We start from the raw sequence: 22765 nt of genomic DNA on the forward strand, positions 1-22765 counted from the left end.
TTCTCAATAGCAAGGCAGCTGGCATCGAGCATCCTGTTTCGAGCAAGGCTTTTCAAAAGTTTCAAACACGAAAAGATTATTTCACTTTCATCGGAAACTGGGATTGTTACAGAGAATACAACTAGAGTTTGAACCTCGTGAAATGCCAATTTGTACTACCAAGGACTACTTTCGTTCCATCTTCGTAACGCTGAAGAGTTTTGGGCTTTGTAGGGAAATTATATCACAGGAATAAAAATCTGAAAAAGGTTAGTTTTCTCATAATTTTAGAAATATTCTGACCTGGTGCACCTCTCACTCGAGTAGTCCAAAGTATGTTTGCGCTACACAATTACAGGCATCTATGGAGTTCTTGGAAATAAGTTCATTGATTTTCACAAGTGCAAAGAGCGAATCTGTATCTAATAATTGAAGGGCGGGAAATCCTAAGAAGCGTTCTCTTTCCTGCCCTTGATGCAATTATCTGTCCTTTTCTAATCTCACAATCTGACATCTGACATCAGTGCGAATACTTTCGTCTCTTCCACTTCCTGACTTATTTTGCTGAGAATAAGTGTGGGCATTATGCAGATTAATTTGTTTTGAGTTGAATGGTGAGTATAATTTGCATTTTAAGGTTTAAGTTCAATACAATTCTGAATAATATCGCCTCATTTTGAAATGAACTTTAAGTGTTCCAAGAAATTCCCTATGTCAAGGCTTGCCTCAGACTCATCATCATCTCAAAAAGCAAGTCCCTGAATAGTCAGAAACCGCTATGCATCCACAAAACTGACATGTAGTGTCGGTTTTCTTGAATCACCACTGAAAGTTTATTCACTAATTAGCGTTGCCACTAACGAACCACTACTAGAATAATTTGCCCGTATTACAGATGGTATTTGTGGTCCTCAGAATGCTCGTGATGTTTGTTGACAAGAATAACGTATCACGCAGTTTTCTCTTGTATGTACAGTTTTATTTACGCCACTGCTCTACTCGGTATATACATCTTTCCATTACAGATCCAATAAACATGCTCTAAGTTACGATTTGCCTCATCACACAGAGAAATGCACTTATCAAGATTTCCAGGACTTCACTCTACGAGCGCATTATTTAGCATAGCGCTAACCCGCTCTCGCCGTTTATCACGCAAGAGTCCCTACGCCGCCCTCTAATCTAATTAAGCTACGAGCGCACTATTTAGCACAGCGCTAACCCGCACCCGCTGTTTATCACGCAGAGGTCCTTAAATATACGGCGCTCACTCTCTGTACATCTCTATGCATCCATAAAAACTGCCTCAATCCATTGAGGGGCGGCCACATTCCGACATCTGAGAGCCTGAGAATATGAGCGTATGAGAGACCGTAACAAGTCGGAACCGGTAATTATACCTCCGACAAACGAGCCGGCCTAAAAAGGGGGCAAGGCCCTATTGTTACCTTTCAAACAGGGAAGCCGTTGAGGGAAAGCAACCGTTGGCTTCCCCGGCTACTGAGCAAAAGGCCACCTAGGCCAGAGCATTTAAAAATATCCAAACTTTTACACATATACTTTCCATTTTTCAGATGTGTGCGTAAAAACCACACAGCATGCTTTAAAAACATTCACATTTAACGGCCTTTTCCAGTTCTTCACTGGTTAAAACTTAGGTTAATCGCGACTATTACAGAGCCTAAATGAATGCCCAGGACAGCGCTGGAATCTTGAACGAAAGTCACACACACACATATATACTAAAACAAAAATAATGTTTGTTAGTCAAGTTGTTATTATAAGCAGGAAAAGTGATATCATGCCGAATACACTATTTAGAAAAGGTGAATATCGTCATTCTCTTAGAAATGAACTCTCTCATTACTATTCGATATTTCATTAACTTCAGTTGTGGGGGCGGAAGGGTAGGGGGTGAAGTGTGTGATTGGGGGTGCCCGTACATGGTTGAACATCAAATGAAGTAACACAAAAAAAAATGTAGCATACCAAGGATAACATCATTTTTTCTTGGTATACAATCTAATCTTAGCATTAAGGAATACAGCTAGTTAGTTTTTATTATCATTTAGTTCAATAAAGTTTACGTGTACTGATATTTTAGCAGATTACTTACAGAAAATCGATATCGGCATTTGCAGAAACTCTGTCAGGAATGCTACTACGAGTGTTTGAAAGCCTCATTCCAACTTTTCCAGCGACAGACAACACTGTTGGTGTTTTAACGGTGATAACAACAGGGAAGCCAGTACATGATGGATGTGCAATTGTTAGAGCATACTGATTATAGAACTTTGTGTAATCAAGTTTTTGACCTGAACGCAATACAGCTTCAATGTGTTTTGCAACTGAAAGAAAAATGTTATGTTATTGTTATTTTCATTGATTTTTATCTCATTTATGCAGTACTGTGATGTAATGAAAACATTTGAAATGTTTATTTTATACTTATGGTTGTCAAAGTAAGTTCTATTTCTCAGTGATTTGAAACATGTTATTTCCTCCTTCCATTGAAAATATGACACAAATTTGAATGCCTTCATAGTTATCTTGTCCACGTTAACATAACACAATTTATTTTCTTTACTTCTTGCTGAATTCTCTACACTGTGCGGATTGTTTTGTATTGCACGTAGACCAACTATCAAAACCTGTATAAAGAAGTGCTCAATATTAAAAAGTGAATGGAAATTGTACCTAATTCACCCGGAAAATAAATGAATATATAAAGTTGAGTTATAAATGTTCTAGCACAAGATAACCAAAAAAGTTCTTGCCGTTCTAGATCAGTGATAAACAAATAGCAATACAGTGGACGGTACGTACCTTTAGGTTTCGAAGTAATCTCCATCAGCATCCAACACCTTTTGCCAACTTTCCTGCAGCTGCACAATACCCTGGTGATAAAACTCGGGGGGCTTGGATCCAAAGAAGTCTGTGAGTGCGTTCCGCAGGTCTCCCTCATTTGCGAAGGATCTCCCACGGAGGTGGTTGTCGATGGAATGAAACAAGTGGTAATCTGTTGGTGCAAGGTCCGGTGAATATGTTGTTGAAGGGTCTCCCGGGTCCTCTTTCCCACATGTGGCTTGGTATTGTCGTGCAGGAACAGCACATTCTTGCTATTCACCAATGCCGGCTCCTTCTGCCGCAATGCACGGTGCACCCTTTGCAACTGCTGAGACTAGAGGTCAGTAGTGATGGTCTGACCAGGTGGAAGGAGCTCGTAATGCACTACTTGCCGACAATTCCACCATACAAGGAGCATAACCTTTCGTGGGTGCAGAGGTGGTCTTGAGGTGTCACGTGGCGACAACCAATGTCTGGTACGCTTGGGAGTGTCATAGAGGACCCACTTTTTGTCACCAGTGAGCAAGCGATCAAATATGGGTGTGTTCAGGTGCCGAGTGAGCAAGGACAAGCAGGCTGTCACTCGTTGTTCCTTGTTGGCTGCCGACAATGTGTGGGGTACCCACTTGCTTAACTTGTATGACTTCCCTATCCCATTAAGGTGCAGTCTGACTCTTTCAGCGGAAACATGGAACCTTTCTGCAAGTTCATCACACGTTAGACCACTGTCCTACGCGACGGCTGCTTTCAGGGCCTCGTCATCCAACACATGTGGTCGTCCACTGCAAGGTTCATTCGAAAGGCTCACATCTCCCGAACGGAATTTCTGGAACCAATGCCTGGCAGTGCGTTCGTTTACGGGATTCTTCCCAAATGCCTGACAAATGAGGCGACTTGATGCGGCAGCTGACAGGCCCACTTTAAAGTCATAACAACAAACACACGCGAACAAGCTGCTTCGATACCTCCATTTCTCTTCGACACTGGACGAGCTATGACTACTGTGTCAGACTAACTCCCGATCGCTTGGCAGGCACGTGCGTCATTTCGTTTCCTCTCTGTGAGCGCATGATTAATGGGACATCAAAAACGGCAAGAACTTTTTTGGTTACCTTGTATAACACACAAGAACAAGATACAAAAATAGAACACTTAAAATAATCTTCAGGAGTACATGGAGCTTTATGGTCCTTGAAATTCCTTTTTTAATGAACCTACTTAGGAGATGAAGGAAGTCTTAGTTTTAGAGCCTATACACATATCAGTAGTATAGTATATGGATCAGAAGTTTAGAGGCAATCATGATTATGAATCCTTCTCTTCATATTTGATAATGTTTTCTTCATTTCCGGGATTAACAAGCAATGTTTCATATTTATAAATGGAGTTATATTCCATAATAATATTTCTCCTGTGAGTATTTTCTGGTATTCATGGACATTATAAAAATTTTATAAACTAGAAGTTATTGACAACCTATTAACCTATTACCAACCTATCTAACCTTGAGGACCTTTACAAGCAGAGCCCGACCCTGTGGCCGAGTGGTTAGCACATCGCGCTGCGACGCCAAGGGTCCCGGGTTCGAATCCCGGTCGGGCTTGGTTGTTTGTGAATGTCCATTCATCAATTTCATCACTCATCCCCATCTTCGCAAATTAGCCAAGAGGCACAAAACGCGAAGTAAAATAAACTAAATCAAATCAAAACTTTACAAGCAGAGTTATAACAATGTAAATGTTACTTTCTTCATTTGTCAATATGACATAGTGTTGACTTAGGTCGTTTCATTTTAATGTGTGTAAAATAATTTTTGATAGCTAATAATAAAAATTGTAAACAAATTTTAACCAGATGTGTTATGTGCCAAATTACCGCTGTAAAGGATGTGACTATGTAGTAACTTGAAATTTTTTTGGAGGGATGTAGCATTTAAATTGCATTATATCAAAATATCAAGGCTGGATTAATTTCCTCAAAACTTTTCCACTTTTGCCCCTGTAAATGCTATATTGTCCTACCGGCAGTCAAAAGAAACTAAAGCACGTGGAAATGTTGAACTTACTTTCTGGTAAATTCTGGATTGTTTTGCTATCGAGAGGGAAATTCCTCTTCGATCCTAAAAGTTTGATGGCGATATTAGCTTCCACTTCTTCAGATTGGCTTGGTTTAATGTTTAATGACTGAGCAATCTTAGGTGCGTTCAGCTGATCTCGGATTTCATGTGAAGCTCTGGAATCATCTGAAGAGTCCTCAAACTGCTCAAACATTGAATTTAGAAGTTCATTGACACTTGAAACCATGACTTGAGCCTGTAAATTTGTAAAAATACACAGACATATAGGACAAGAGTAAATATTTAAAACTCGTTACATTTTAGTGGATGCGCAAAGTCCAATATTGCCGTTTTCTTCAATTGAAAATGTTCGTACTAGTTTATGCACCAGGCTTGAGTGTTAAGTAGAAACTCATTCTAATATAAAAATCTAAATATTAAATTTTGATACTGAAAATGCATGTGATCATGAGAGTTAACATTTTTTTGATAACTGTGTATGTAACTTTTGAAACTCACCGAAACCCGTGTACTCGATTTCAAACAGATTCAAACTCTTATAGCACCAACTAGACTTTCCATAGAATTTCTACTAACTAACTAACTCTCTAGTCTTCCTAAACCCGAAGGTTCATGGCTGCAGCAACACTTGCCTTCCATCTGTTCCTATCTTTTCCATTGCTACAGATTTCCTTCAGGTCTATCTCAACGTTCGTCAGGCCTTCCTACACGTCTCTTACCATCAGGTTTCCCAACAAAAATCCTGTAAACTCCTCTTTCCTCTCCCATTCGTGCCACATGGCCTGCCCACCTAAGTTTTCTTGATTTAATTATTCTAATAATATCTGGACATGAATACAAATTATGTAGTTCTAAATTATGTAACCTTCTCCACTCACCTGTCTCCTCATCCCTTTTAGGTCCAAAGATTTTCCTAAAGATCTTATTTTCAAATACTCTCAATTTATGTTCTTCTTTTAATGTAAGTGACCAAGTTTCAGACCCATATAATACTACAGGCAAGATTACTGTTTTGTATATTTTAAATTTTAGTTTCTTAGATATTAAACGAGAAGACAAACGTTTATGAAGAGAGATGTAACATGCATTTCCTGAATTAAGCCTACTTTTTATTTCTTCTTTAATATAATTTTCATTTGCTAGTATTAGTCCTAAGTACTTGAATTTGGAAACTGGTTCAAACGAGTTGTTATTAATAATTAGATTTTGATTATTACTTAACACTTGGTTTCGGCCTGTAAGCATATATTTAGTTTTCTCTTTGTTAACTTCCAAACCTATCTCTTTAGCAGTTTTGAAAAATATTTTAGCATTATACTTAATTGTATTTATATCATCCCCTAATAAGTCTACATCATCTGCATATGCTAACAACTGAGTCACACCATTTAATTTTAGTCCTTCGTTAGCTTCTCTTACCTTCCTAACAGCATATTCTAAGGCAAAATTAAAGAGCAATGGAGATAATGCATCTCCTTGTTTTAACCCATCATGAATTGTAAATTTGTCGGACACATTAATACCCACACGAATTTTACTTTCTGTTTCACTGGTGCATACTTTTATCATACTAACAAGCTTCTTAGGTATTCCAAACTCGACTAATATATTATATAATTTATCTCTTCTGACCGAATCATATGCTTTCTTGAAATCAATGATTAGCTGATGGACATTTTGATTATATTCCCACTTTTTTTAAGTGTCTGTCTCATATGAAAAATTTGATCTGTAGTTGATCTGTTACGTTCAAATACACATTGATAATCACCTATAATTTCATTAGCATATGGTGTTAGTCTTGGAATGTTAGATAATATTTTATATGTTCTTGAGAGCAGATAAATTCCACGGTAATTATTGCAGTTCATTTTATTACCTTTTTAAAAACAGGAACAATTATGGATTCTTTCCACTGTTATTCCATATTAAAAAATTAATTTATGAATTTGACATATTAATGAATTTCCACCATATTTAATTAACTCAGCTGGTATTAAATCAATGCCAGGTGCTTTGTTATTCTTTAGCCTTTTAATAGCATCTTTAACTTCAGTCAAGTTAGGTTCTGGAACTAAAGGTTCTGCTGTGTGGACTTCATTTACTTCTGATTTATCTCCTACATGAACATTTAAAATGTCATTAAAGTAGTTCTTCCATCTATTTAGAATATCGCTTGGGTCAGCTAGAAAATCACCGTCTTTATATTTTATCAGGTTTACATTAGGTTGCCACCCCTTTCTAAATTCATTTACATCTTTATATAAATCTCTGATATTTTTGTTTCTGCTGTTTGTTTCAATTTCATTAATTTTGCTTTTCAAGTAATCTCTTTTTTTACTTCTAAACGTGGTGTTAACTTCTCGCTATATTCTATTATAATTGCTTAGATTTGTATCATCAGAGTTATTTAACCACCTAAGTCTAGCCTGATTTGTTATTTCTATTAGATTTTGACATTCATTATCAAACCAGGGCTTACTTTTTCTTGGTTTATGGTATCCTATACTTTCTTTAGCTGCTGATTCTATTGCATTACGTATGTGCTCCTAATTCTTATTTACGTCTGTTTCATTTATATTTTCATCATCATTTAAATCCTGTAAAACATCAAATCTATTTGACAGTTTAATTTGATAATCTATCTTAATTCTTTTATCAGCAAATTTTCCTGTATTAAATTTTATAAATTTTAAATTTTGTTGCTTATGATTTATCACTGCGAATCTTTCACTTAATTTAGCAATTACTAAATAATTGTCACTGGCACAGTCAGCACCTCTATGTGTACGAACATCAATTATACTAGTATGCGTTCTCTTATCAATGAGAATATGATCTATCTGATTATGAGTTTTACCATCTGGAGAAGACCAGGTATATTTATGGATATCTTTATGTTTAAAAGTGGTACTTTTCACAATTAAATTCTTTGAGGTTGCAAAAGTAATCAATCTTATACCATTATCATTACTTAATTCATGAAGACTTTCTTTACCAATCGTGGGTTTAAATGTCTCTTCTTTGCCAATCTGTGCATTACAGTCTCCTAACAGAATTTTCATATCATACTGAGAAAATTTATCAAAGACCTGTTCTAACTCTGCATAAAAATCATGTTTAGTATTATCATCTTTATCTTCTGTTGGTGCATGTATGTTTATTAAAATAATTCTACACCACCTACCCTGTAAAACTGCATATGACACCCTATGATTAAAAAATTCTACTGTTTTAAGAACCGAGATAATTCTATTATTTATGAAAAGCCTGTTTCAAAATTACGATTTTCAGTACCACCATAGAAAAAAGTATAAATTTTAGTTTTACAATTCCCTTCTCCTGGCCACCTAACTTCCTGGACAGCTACTACATCTAATTTATACTTAACTATCTCATTAACTGTACACTGAAATGCCCCAGGCCGGTAAAGGCTCAGAACATTCCAGGTGCGCAAGTTAATATCCTTAGTCCAGGGACCTCCCAAAGTAGTCCCCGCCCGGAGATCCGAATGGGGGACTATTTTACCTCCAGAATATTTTACCTTGGGAACGTCCATGGCCTCATAATGCTGTTTCTTGACATGTCTTTATACAGTGCAGAGTTGTCAGCTCTACGCCTAACCCCCAATCTGAATGGAGGACCGCACCTGTCGCTGGTCAGCGGATCCCTCGGATCTAGCTGGGAGGATCATATTGTAGTCCAAGAATCATACCCCACTTCTGCAAATTATGGGATGCTTATAGAGCCATGACAGGACAGCTCTGTAAATCCCAACAGAGCAAAATGTTGACCATTTCACTCTGTTGGTTGACTAACTGCAGTGAACAAGTCACTGGGCGATGAGGTCGTCACATCCCTATGTCACATAGAATTTCTACTTCGAAAGAAAAAGCATCTCAGGGACTATTTACTAGGAAACTGATATGAAGAAATGTCCTTTCATGTGAACTTTCATGTATGGAAAGAACAGCGATCACACACAAAAAACAAAATAAAGTTAAATTATGTAATTGAATGTAATCTCGGTGAGAGCACATTCGTTATTTTCCGCTTCAAAAACCCGGTCCTTAACAGAATCGGGCAACACTTTCTACTAGAATCTCTTTAATAGAGTGTACTGAGGATCATATGGAAGGCAATACGGTCATTTATAATTGAAGAATGAACCAAATGCTCAAGAAAATGTGAAGAATAAGAAAACGTTATCACTGACGAGGATGGTGATGAAGATGCGAGGGTTGGGTGAAGCGAAAGTGCATTAAGGCCTAGTTTTAGAGGTGGGAAATTCTAAATAAGTGTTGTGGAGTCAGAAAAGAAAGTACTTTTCCCATTAGTTACACAATAGGAACATAATTTACGAATTATTACTTACTTGGAATGCTTCATCCTTATATCCTCCCAAATTCTGAGTCAGTTTGTAGATAACAGCTCGAGGCAAGATATTGTCTGGACTTCCAATCCATGCTGCCATCTGCTCATATGCAACATTAGTTTTCTTTAAAATGTAGTTTCTTAGATAGTTATGGGACAAATGTATATCACTTGGAAGTTCATTGGCCAAAAGATAAACTACGGCAGCTGCTTTCTTTGCACTGAAAACACAAAACATAGCATAATTTAGTGATCCAATTACATGGACGTAATTAAAATAAATTTTGAAAAACTGTGTTGGTAGTCAAAGTAACAGAAAAACTGTTATGTGAGTACATTTTGGCTGCTTGATACATCTTGTAACACCCACACATACACACACACAGAGGAAGAGAGAGAGAGAGAGAGAGAGAGAGAGAGAGAGTCAGTGGATAGATATTGGTTTAAGTTTGAACGAAAAGTAAAATAAATATTTCGGTCACAATATTACACATCCTTTATGTGCTGAAACTTTAGAAAGGTGTCAGTATAAAACATGACATTTATAAATAAATCATTTGCAATATTATGACGAAAAAGCTCATTGGGGAATGGCATTTCTTATTGAAGGGCCAATAACTATGCACTTTGTATTATACTATCGAAGAATTGTATCTTGTAGTACATTGTAGTTAATTCAATCATTTTATATTTAACCGTCCTGTAGAATCAATCATCTGTTGAATTTAATATGTAGTAGTTACTTCTAATGCTATTTAAATAGCTAAAATGCTACATTGACTAGGGAAAATTATTGTAAATTTATATGCGTACGTGCTGTGTGTATGTGCATCGATGCACGTTTCATTAAATTTGTGCCAGTCTCTGTGGCGGAGTGGTTAGCACGCAACGACGCCAAGTGCTCAGATTCGAATCACGGCCTGAGCATGGGTGTTCCTTGTGAGTGTTCCTTCATCAATTTTATCATATCATCACTCGTACTCATCGTCGCGATTGGCCAGAAGGATGCTAAGTAAAATAAACCAAATCAATCAATTCAATAAATTTGTTATATTGCCGCTGTAAGATTTGAAATTTACAGTGAAAGGGTGAACGCAGCAGTTTGCAAACCATAACTGAATACGAAAAGTTTAAAATTTTAAATTTAAAATAAAAAATGTTCGATCAAACCTTTCTTAATAATTCATGTTTTAGTTGTAAATAAAAATTATATTTTATATTCAACTACATAATGTACTATATTTGAGGGAGGGCTGGACCGTGTAATTTAACGTCGCTTTTGTTGTACTTATATTTCGACGACGATGATGAGTGATGATTAGATTAAAGCAATGATGGGTTACTCCCAAAGATTACCCATGCCCAGGCCTTGACTCGAACTCCGGAACTTCGGTGCGAAAGTCGACCGGCCACTTAACGCACTCGGCCGTCAAAAAGGCATAATTGAATTACATAGTTTCTTCAAGTTTTCTCTGACTTCGTATGCCACTTAGTAGATTTACGATGCACTCACACACCATCAACTACACATATTCCGTTACACCCAGGTTATATCCCAGGCTTACCCATCCAAGTAGTACTTACCTCCATTTTGTTCAATATGTGAATACGGCTGGAATTTTTCAATATATAAAATTTCAAATTGTATTAAATGGTTACTGTGTGTGCTGTTTATTCCATCCGATACCTGTTCAATCACCAGGATACTTCACGGTGAGAGTTCCTATTCTGTTTGTAAGTGTCTGTTCGAATATACAAAGAAACTCACTATTTTTTAGTTTGAAAAATATATTTGATATTTACTGATAATTAACAGTGCTTAGAAACAAAACGAACAAATTTTTGGAGGTTAAAATAATGTGCTTGAAATACTTACAGTTCTCTTTTGCCAAGCGCTTTAAGAGCAGCTGCAGATCTGATTGACGATGCCAGTGCTGCCTTTACTTGTTCACTGGGTTCAAAATGAGTGGATGCCGCCATCCTTTGCAATAGATCGGCTGGGGGATTCGTCTTCATGATTAAAAATACTGCTGCACATCGAACTTCGTGAGATTCGCCCAAGTTCTGGTAAATGTTTTGCAGAACTTTCCTTGCTGGAGAAGGATTCACCTTGGCCAACTTGTTAAAAGACATGACAAGCAAAAGCCGTTGGAAAGTGGACAATTTATCATTTTCAAGCTGACTTTCGAAAATTCTAATTACTCGTGGGTGTCCTGTCTTGCCGAGAGCTTGTATAAGAGTTTGAATTCGCTTGTCATTTCCATCATTTATTGCCTGGCTAAGTTTTTGTGACAAGAACGGAATATATTCCGACGTGACTGCGGGATCCTTTATTGCCATGCGAACGAAGCTGTGAACTGGGTATTTCTTGTGGGCGATGGAGCTGATAGAAGCCTCGCGCAGAAGTTCCGAAAAGCTGCAAACAGTGGCTGAATATAGATTCTCGTGGCTCTCTACTTCGCTGGACTTGGTTAATTCCTGGAATAGAGAGCATGATTATATTTCTGCAAACAAATGTAATAGTAACATTGTTGCTGATAATTATGTAATCTTCATAAATACGAATGGTTGAAACAAGAAAAGCGAGAATTTTCAGAGAGAACAGCCTACGTTGGAAAATATCAAAGAAAATACCGAATTCGTTAATTCGCCTGATCAAATGCAATTTTCTAGCAGCCTGATACTACTACCTTCCGTTTTGCAAACCTTAAATACAATACATATAACAGTAGGATAACATGTGACTTGATTTGTTTCTTTAAGTCAAACATATTCTCAGACAGTTCAAATTGCGATTTTAACCACATTGCAATGGACCTCTTGGATAATCCCTGTAGTGCAATACGCGAGGTTGTACACAGACACCTTCAAAGTGACTCAATATAGTCAACTAATAGCATATATTTTTTTCATTTATTATCACTAGCAAAACAAGTTAATCTAAAATTCAAATGGTAATATCATGCATGAACTGTAATAACCCCTTGATTACAAAGAGACAAGGTGACCATTGAATGCTTGGTTACGGCGATCCACAATGTGTGTGCGTGTTTATGCAATGTATGTGCTGCAAATAATATTTTTATATTGCAAACAAACTAACTACATTTAAGAGCAATGGGTGCGAAAGTTTTCATCAGTTACATTTCTGTATTTATTGAACTTACATAAAATTCCTTCAGGTACTCCCGTGTAGGCTGAATTGCACTTCTTGGTAGGGCTGCTATTAGTTGTGCAGCCTCTTCAGCATCAATTCTCCTCCTTTGAATCCACTGAATAATTGAACGAAGAGCGGGTCCAGTTCCAGCTTCTGCTACTGCATCACGGAAAATGTTCCTTGTAAAATATGAAATATATCAGTAAAACATACATCATTGATAAAACATTTTTAAAGTGATACATATAATAATATGGACAATATACATACATTTCTTCACATGACGTTTCCAAACGAAACCGTGTATTTCTCACGTACATTTTTATTTGATGCTGTATTTCGTTAATAACAAGAAATAATTTCATGTTAAGTCTCCAAAGTTAAACGTTCGCTGTGTCTACTCTTGAATAATCCCTGTAGTGAAATACGTGAGGTTTTACACAGATACCTTCAAAATGACTCAATATAGTCAACTAATAGCACATATTTTTTTCATTTATTATCACTAGCCAAACAAGATAACCTAAAATTCAAAATGCAATATCATGTATGAACTGTAATAACTACAAAGTTAGAATTATTGAAATAGGTAAACGAATGTTGTCTGGAGTTTTCAACATACCTATTTTTCTAGTACAGTATAGCTGATATCATATCTTAATGCAGGTTCAGTAGTCTGGGTTTGAATAAAAGGAAAGGAATGGATATATATTTGTGATTGTTCAGTCACCTGTTCAATTAATTCATATGTTATCCTCATCTTAGAACGTAACATAATAACGTTAAAAGCAACGTAAAATAAACGGATCACGAAATAAATACATCTTGACGAAATTAAAATTCTTACCACACAACATTTTTGTCACTCCTAGCAGATGAGGAAGAAGAAGAATGCAATTGATCAGAGCAACGTTGAATCTGCGACGCGCTCATTAGACTAACGAGCCTTGAAAGAATATTAAATTTCTCCAGAGTTTTCTTCTCTGATAAGGAGGAAAGATTCCTAATCTCTTCAGCAATTTCTTGTGCTTGTTTCTTGGCAGCTGAAATTGTATCCATATTGTCAAATTTCTTCATTGAACTTCCGTCATGACCTTCGAAATAAGGTAGGAGTGGTGTTTGAGGAGGATAGTCCATGGAGGGAGTTGGCTGCTCGTTGGGGAAACTTGAGTCTTCACTGGAACTGGAAGAAGAACTGCTTCCAAAAGTTGCTTTCCTAGTTACCCTTGGATATTCCCGAGACTCGGCAGAGCTGCTGCTGCTGCTGGATGACATGCTGCTGCTGAAACCCCTGGATTTATTGAATTCTCGACTATCCCTCCTGTACAATTCTCCACGGCCTTGCTCGTCGCTGCTATCGTTGGACCTTCCTTGGGATTCAGAACTGCTGCTAGATTCGGAGCTTTGATTGTGCAAGTTTCTCTGCATATTTTGCTCCGAATTTGGATATTGCGGGAATGGAGTGGGATATGCATACACGAGATCATCGCAATCTTCTAAATCTGAAGGCTCCTCCATTCTGCTAGCTCCATCTTGAACAGATTCTAATGTAAGTTTTCCTCTGTTGACGACCATGCTTTTCTGTTGATTGTATAATTCAGGACTGACAATTGTCCTCGAAGTTTCTTCTGAACTTTGAATAATATAATCTTTTCGGGTACCAGACGCAATTATGCGAGTCTCTGAAGATCTCTGGAAGAGAATTCAATATACACATAGCATACAGAAAAAAAATGTTGACCTTAAATAAATTATTATAGCAACGGATATGTATTTACACGAATACCCAATGATGGCCATTACGATGATCATGTAAAACAAAAACATTCACAATGCCATTACTATGCAACCGTGGTAGAAAATACTCTGAGAAAGGAATATAATGTGTGAGCGAAAGATTTTGAAGCGTCCTAATTGTTTTCTTATAAATGCAAATGAAAGCTGTTAAAGATGAAGATTTTCAGGACTCATATAAAAGCTTCATAACTGTTATGTTACATGTTCATAAGTAAAGACAAGTAGGCTATTGCGTTTAGTGCTGAAACATTATAAAAGTGGAAATGATACGAGTGACTTGCCTAAATATCGCCAGTTCTTAAATTACATCATTCGGTGCACGGTGGAGAGTTTGGAAATTATTTTTTGGCACTCCAAAATACCTGTAGATAAAATATTCTGAAACGACATAGAGGAAAGTGGAATATCCCCTTACGTGCTAGTATACAAAAACTTACAATCTGTCACTTATTTTCAACGTACGTTCATTTGATAGAAAATTGATGCTATATAAGCAACTCTCCACCAACGTATATCAATTTTGAAGTTATAAAATACTTACTGATAAAAAGTTCTCCATTTGATTGTCTCCTGAATGGACGTCCGTGATTTCGGTAACACCAAAATAAAAGGCTGGCCTCTTCTCACATTTGCTAAAGTTGGTGGTTTTGTAGACCTCGAAATACTGTCCATTACTCAATTCAGGGAGAGGAACAAGTTCTTCCTCGTTTTGAATCTGATATTCTGGTACTGGTGAAATGCTGTATTGAACTTGACATTTGCCAGAAACGGAAGCCTGAAAGGAAACAAATTAATTCTCATTGCATGGCCCTTTTCTTTACCACAAGCGAGTTGGATGCTACATGAATGAACTCGGAACTTTTTCAATCTGGCTGGATATATTAGCAAGAATAAGTAACATTTCACACATTTTAACAGAAAAATCCTCCTTCTCTCTCTTACAGTTTTCGAATGCATGTGCAGACTTCATTAGAATAAGATCGTTTTATTTTAATAAATCTGAAATGTCCATTCAGAGGAATTGTTTAAATACGTATGGAGCATGTGTGGGACCGAGGACGCCTCGAGAGAGCACGGGCCGGGGAGTTGGAGGTTCACCCTTCAAAGTATCTTCGATAAAGCATACTTTATTGAAAATTACCTTTCATTGTCCACTATCCATATCGCTATATTTAAATATTTAACTTCACAACTTTTTGAATACAGATGTAGCGGATTTGTTATGTGAATGGTTGAGAGCATTCTACAGTAATCTAAACTTTCTTGAACTATAAACCAACTTACGTAATAGCTAGACGTCGGATTTTTAGGTTCTAAAAGTGCGCTTTTAGGTTCCTAAAATAGGCTCTAAAAATCCTAAAATGGGTTCTAAAAACCTTAAATTAGGCTCGAAAATCCTAAAATAGGTTGCAAAAAGACTAAATTTGGTACAAAATACCTGAAAATTTCTGATTAGATACAATCGTTAAAAACATAATTTCACAAGAACAAATTTTCATTTCTTTATATTATTTTCAAAATTACCTACAAATTATTATAATACTGCACTTGTGCTGTTAGAAAAAGTTACTTGTTGATATGAAAAATGAATTACGTATGTATAATTTGCTGCACAATATCAGGTTGGCTACTCACTTGGAATTCCTTGAATTCCAGGAATTACACGTGAATTATTGGCTCCGGAAATTATGCGTGAATTATTGTATCTGCAAATTATTCATAAATTTTGAAAAAACGTGCAAAAATGTACAAGCTTAGGTTTTCTCTATTAAAATTTTTTTCTCCGTAGACGTGAAAAATTGCAACTTTTATTAATCCAAATCCCATTAAATTTATACATATTTATAAATGCCCTGAGGCAAGTTTCTCTCAATTTAGCTTTTTTTTTTAGGAAGAAAAAGAAAGCTACATGTAAAATTTAACAAAATTTTCTCAATCCGTTTACTTTGTTAGTGTCTTTTGCAGAACAATCTATCTAGCAGACGGAAGAATATTGGAAAATAAGAAAAACTCAAAATGCTGACCAAGGCAGAAATTTATTTTATTTTAAAAAATAAACTAAACGTTGCACACATTTAAACGCTTAGTTTATTTTTTTAAATAAAATAAATTTCTACCTTGTTCGTCATTTTGAGTTTTTCATATCATGGAAACAAGGCTTAATGGAGTTATAATTGGAAAATAATAACTTGAAATTGATTAGGTATTTTTTTTAGTACATTGGAATCACACAAACCCTTTATATTGTTAATATTTTTGTGTGTGGATGGGGGAGGGCCCGAGAGTCGGTAAAACGTAAGGTTGGAGTCGAGAAAACATGTGCTTGTATCCTTGAACTTTTTGAAAGTTCACCTTGAAAACCAAGAATTATACTTGAATTACTTGGTGCTAATGACCACCCTGAATCTTTTTGCGTTATCCACACTCAAACTCCGCCTCTTGTATGTGAGAATCATTTCAGGTGCTGAGAATTATCTTTCAACAGAAACATAGTCAGTAGTGCAAATTTGAACGCTGAAAGGTTACTTCGCAAGGTGTGAATGCCAAAAAGGACCAAACTGACACGAGAGTGAGCAAGGCCACATAGATCAGAAGTTTGCACTTGGGACTGTGCAGGCAGTAGAGACGATTGGGTGCCAAAACTGAGAATGGGGAGGATGGGGGGGGGGGGGCAAGGACAGTTTAGTTTATCTTAGTATGCAAGGCTTAGCATTAAGAGTCTATAGTGCAGGGGTAAAAAGTAGGGGAGAACTGTCCCCTTTCGCCGTCACCGTCTGCAGGTAACAGTGACGTCGGACATTTTTGTTATATTTAAAGCTTTGATAAACATCATATACTTGGAGAGAAAGAAAGCGACAGAAAACATGTTTCAAACACGCCAGTCATTGATTTATTTCGCCACCAAACCTAGTAAATACCTCTGTGAGATATAAAAATCCTGTAAAACCTAAAAAAATATAAAATCCTAAAATATGGTTTAATTTAGGCAGATAAACCTAAAATAGGTTCTAACAAGCAAAATAGGTTATTTTAGGCATTAGAGAACTTCGTCAGTTTTTCGTTTCTTAAGGAAACGCTGATATAAATTGTTATTCCTAATTTACCTGCAAAGGAAAAAATAGGTTAATAGAATAAAAACCTAGTAATAGCTCAGCTCGCAGCTCTCGTGCAATATGAGTGGAATAATTTTTAGATTTTCGGGATCCCGAACAGTTGGAGATTTGGATTGGTTATACATTAAAATTGTTTAATTCTGAAAGTCTTTTACGCTATGAATGTCATAAATTACCTAGATATATGTAATTTTCATTCCAGATATGCGAAATCGATTACTACAAGGACGGAGACACAGTGCATAGAATTCGAGATTTTCACATACATACGCGTATATTATGTTAGGATTTTTCTGTGAAATGATAATGATATATACTTGTGGCAATTAGTTAAAAATTACTATTAATATCTGCCCGCCACGGCTTCACTCTCCCCTTTTTGTTGTGTGATTGAAGTATTTAAGTCACCGTAAAAATTCAGTTTATTTTTACGTATCAGTTACTTCCACCTGCGTGCAAGGAACATAAAGAAAACATACACACACGTATACATATATATGTGTGTGTTTGTGGGTATATGTGTATATATATGTATACGTGTATGTATGGTTGGTCTCTGTGTTTTAGAAATTTTCTAATTATTACTAGATATTTTTTTTGTAGTATTGACACATATTCGTGAATACACTATACCAGATAAAAGCTATACTAATTCTGAAAGAGTTGTTTGAAACGTGATCGAAAGGACTTACCTCCATGCTTTTGTAGACTGTGTTACTTGCTTCCAGTTGAGAACCTGGACTTCGGATCTTGTTGTTTCCTTCTGTGTCCAATTGCAGCTGGCTTGCAATGCCTTTGTACAAATTGGTTTCCCATGTACTAGCATCTTTACTGGCTGACAGCTTCTGTACCTAAAGAAAGAAAATATTTGTTCATTTAGCATAGCATTAGTTTTTAATTATTGATAGTAAATGTATCAAGCATAACTATTGCGTTTTATGTAAGAAAACTGAAATAATAATAATAAAATGTTAAAATAAAATAATAAAACATAATTATTATTTTAGTAAAAAATATTTTTCACGAATGCAAACATATTACATGTAATATGCTTTGTACTCATGTAAGAATAATAATACATGTAATTGGAGTAACCAAAATCATTGCCAAATGTGCAGTTTTACAGGCACCGGCGAATAAAATAACCCATAGCCATTTCCCGGGAAAGCAAGAACCTCAACAGGAACGTGGAACTCCAGGTCGGTCACGCTTGGAACCCACTTCTCCATAAATGCACGACATCCTCCAATGAAACACCAGGATCCAGAGGGAACCAATAACAAGACAGTGTCCAAGTTCCGCCCCATCATTGCCAAATATATAACATTACACCGGTCTCCAATATAACAATCCCTGATGATGTGAGCAATGTATTCGCTCTAAACAATAGAGGCTAACGGCGATTTAACCTGGCTAGTAAACCGAGGACACTTGTTCGGATCATGTCTCCAGGAAAGCCACAATTCCTACTTACAATACATGTACTTTTTACATTACATTGTAATTATTTTATTCTTATCATGTAAATAATAATATATTATTTTATTTAATGTTAACAACGTTAAGTCTGTTAGAGTTTTGTTGTAAATATTGTTGTCATGATTACAACCACTTCAAACAGCAAAATGCATGGGCGAACTGGATAGAGTCTCTGAGACTAGACAATTATGGAAATAATTGTAAATATATAATATACACATACATATACATATGAATGAAATTTACAAATTATGTTGAAATGTATTTTAAAAAATAACTTGGAAAGATACACAACTAGTGAACTCAGGACTAATCTTTTCATTTGAGATAGGGAAGCAATGTAGTTACCTACTGGACCTAAGATGGTCTGCCACCCGGTCTAACAGAGGGACAGTTTAGTCTGACAGAATACGAGACTCGCAACATACCGGATATTTAGTTCTATTTTTGAGGACGATGAAAGTTGTGAATATATTGTTTTGCGTCGTATATATCTGTGTAAGGGACTTCATCATATTCTTCATATAATAATAATGGCAAATGCTAGTGATTCGTTCGTTAAATTTGTTGTGAAACATAATCAAGTAGTAATTATGTACTAAACGCAGTGGGATTCGTGATTAGGAAAAGTAACCTACGTACTCTTATGCCAAAGTTCATAAAAAAGAGAGTTCATAAAACTCTTGAAAGTTAATCAATTATACTTTTCTGCTTCAGAATAAAGCTTTGTGATCAAAAATTCGTAAATGAGTGTTAACTCATTAATTTTTACATACATGGTGTACAACGTAACAATTGATGAATTGTGTCCTATATTTTTAGTTTCATAGACACAAATAAGGTTTTTCACTTTGATACGAGCTTGTAACATTATTATTCTTTTCAAGGCAAGAAAGTCGTAAGTAATAAAAATATTACTCTCGTATTTGACAATATTCATCATCATATTTGAGAACCCTTTATTTCAGAACATGGCCAAATTATCCTTCTTAACATCCTACGTACCTTCATTTTTCACATTTGAGAAACACATCTTTACTCTTCAAATTTGTTTTCTTAAAACTGTTTTCAAGTCACTTAAGTAAGTAGGAATTTTGGCTTTCCTGGAGATATGATCCGAACATATGTCCTGGGTTTACTAACTACGAAATATTAGAATTACAGAAGTACCTATTTATTAGCATAGATATCAGTATTAATTTTAAAAAAAATGCATGTTTTGAAATCGTCAGCTTTAGCCTTGAACCTACCCTTTTAATACATTTCTTCGAGGCATCAATGTAAAACGAAATTAAAGTGTTCGTCAAAATCGGAGTGAGTAACAATATACTTTTTTATATGCAGCGTCATACGTATTTACGAATTCGTTCAGGAGGCAGCTAAAATTTTATTTCATTATTTTCTCAACTTACGTATGTCTCTCCAGTTCGCAAGCTGCAAGATATCATTGCAATTGTTGCCTTCGGACATTAAAATTCATGTGTAGTATTTTTTTAAAAATATTCATAGTTCAAGAAGTGTTGACAATAAACGTTAATGGAATATTAGGACATTTCGGAAGGATCAAGTCCAATAGACCCCTCAAATACTGCACTGCTTATGCAATTGTAATAAATGAGAGTTTGCAAATACTGCCATTTCGTGATATTTTAATGCTACAAATTAACGACACTAAAACAATTGGCATACTAACTTACCACGCCATTTTGTATTTTTAGTTGTACAGGATTACCACTCAAAGGCAGTGATTTATAGGAAAGCTTCTCCTCAGGGATTTCTGAGTCCCAGCCTCCGGGTAAGTGGACATGAGCCTCGCTGTATTTCGGGTCAGAGAGCTGGAATAGAAAAAAAGTTCCATTAACTTCGTGGATAAATCTGATGCGGATAGATGTACAGTACGAATTTGTCGTGTAGGTACTTTATCATCCTCAATTTCTCAATACACTTTTCACCACCGTAGCACAACAATATAAAGAAACAAACTAACCAAACTAAATTTTATAGAAATATAAAAAATCTATGTACTGTCACACAACATTGAAATATGACCTAATTAAACAACAATTATTTTCAAATAAAGTCAACATTATAGCAGTAACAGAGGAATAATTCAAATAGCTTCATAGGCTACAAACATTTATAGTTATCTGGATAATTTATGTATTTGCAAATTCAATATTCAATACTAATTTTATGAAATCAATCTTGTAAGGATAACATATTTTTAATAATTTAATTAATTCTTGTAGGCACTGATTTGTTTTTAACGGCTTCCAATATATTTTTTTAAAATTGATTTAAAATAAAAAAAATTGGATTGACCTGTATATTTGAGCTATACCTTATTTTGATAATGTTCGCACCAGAGAACAGTTTGACGTAGTACTAAATCGTATCCTAAGTTCTTCTCGTCGAAGCGTAATATGCATTCTACCTTCAACTCCCTCGCCAAACGTATATTCACCAAAGTGACTCGAATTAAAGTGTACTTTATTGGTTGATTAAATGTGCTTATTTTACGTCGCATTTCTGCCACTTCTGGCTAATCGTGACGATGAGAATGAGTGATAACTCACAAATAACTCCGATGCCCAATCCGGGATTCGAACTCATCACCTCTGGCGTCTGTGCTTCACACCGCCACAGATGTTACCGAAAATGTTCCTTAATACTCCAGGAAGGATTTCTTAAATTGGAAAGAGCAGTTTCGTCTTTGTGCTCTGTATAGCAAACAATATATAACTGTGACTTTTAATTGCGGGATCTTGGGTTCTATCGACAGTGGAACCACACTACACAGTGTTTCAGATAGCATTTTAAAACTGCAGGTCTAGTTTCAATTAGCCTGTCTTAGGATAAAGAGAACTTGCAACAGACACACGAAAATCAAATCAAACGAAACAATCGAAGAATTCACATTGTAATTTATCCTATACCTTAATCTATTCTTGATTAAATGTACTTTCTGGGAAAAAATATTTTACCTTCATAACAAGAACATTCTCAGAAGGTGCTTGCAAAGTCAGTTTTCCTTTCACAATAACTCCAACATGTTGGTCAGATATGTCGTAGTGAGAGGCCAGAGAGGTAGCAGTCCACTGGTAACTGTACTCTTTGCCAGTCTGGAAACCTATCATGTGCGGAAAAATAATAATAAAAAACATAACTTTAAACCATGCATGTGTTTATAAATAACTCTTTACTGTTATAGATTAATCTCGTGAATTATATTATATTAAACGCATTTTTCATTTCAAACCATTCACACTATGGTTTCCAAACACGAAGAAAATGGATAACAAGGGAATCCCTGGTAAGGTTGAATGACGAAATTCTCAGTAAATGCGATCATAATTGATAATTTCATTGGGTTTATTTTACATTATCTTTTTTTCAGGTAGCTTGTAAAAATAAATAAGAATTACGATTTGATCTGATAATTAACCTTGATACAGGATTCCCTTGCCAGAAAATTTGCCAAAATATTGCAGAGCAAAGAGTACTGCTCCCCAAATGACATTTTATACATGTCATGATTTGATCACAGAAACATGCACAACTGAAGCCTAAAAACATGAAGCAAGTTTCACTTGTAGAACTTAGACCTCCTCATACAACCCCCCCCCACACACATACATACATACATACACACACACACACACACACACACACACACACACACACACACACACACACACACACACACACATATATATATATATATATATATATATATATATATATATATATATATATATATATATATACAGGGTGATTCTAAAGGTATAGTACAAACGAAAACCACAGATACCTCCCATGAAATAGAGACGAAAGTTCCCCTTCCACTTTGCCGAGAGATGCCTCCGTGAGGAGCTAGACAACGCCGAAAACGTGTGAAAATGAACTTCACACCTCTGTACAACCAGTACCAGTGAAGATAGA

At 35.8% G+C, this 22765-nt stretch overlaps 1 protein-coding gene across 1 annotated transcript in view; it reads right to left on the reverse strand.

The window, feature by feature from the left end:
• The window catches only part of LOC145983555 (vitellogenin-1-like), a 221953-nt gene extending 203862 nt beyond the window's left edge, over positions 1-18091 (reverse strand). Inside the window, exons 1-8 of the mRNA XM_083116634.1 lie at positions 18037-18091; positions 14773-15006; positions 13282-14126; positions 12445-12613; positions 11154-11755; positions 9279-9498; positions 4892-5138; positions 2096-2327 (exon numbers count right to left, since the gene is read on the reverse strand). Coding sequence (XP_082972760.1) covers positions 2096-2327; positions 4892-5138; positions 9279-9498; positions 11154-11755; positions 12445-12613; positions 13282-14126; positions 14773-15006; positions 18037-18042 — 2555 coding nt within the window. The 5' untranslated portion in view covers positions 18043-18091. The remainder of the gene's footprint in view (positions 1-2095; positions 2328-4891; positions 5139-9278; positions 9499-11153; positions 11756-12444; positions 12614-13281; positions 14127-14772; positions 15007-18036) is intronic.
• Positions 18092-22765: the final 4674 nt, after the last annotated feature.

The sequence above is a fragment of the Lepisma saccharinum genome, chromosome 2, assembly GCF_977018435.1.
Source record: "Lepisma saccharinum chromosome 2, izLepSacc3.1, whole genome shotgun sequence".
In the NCBI taxonomy this organism is placed as follows: Eukaryota; Metazoa; Arthropoda; class Insecta; order Zygentoma; family Lepismatidae; genus Lepisma; species Lepisma saccharinum.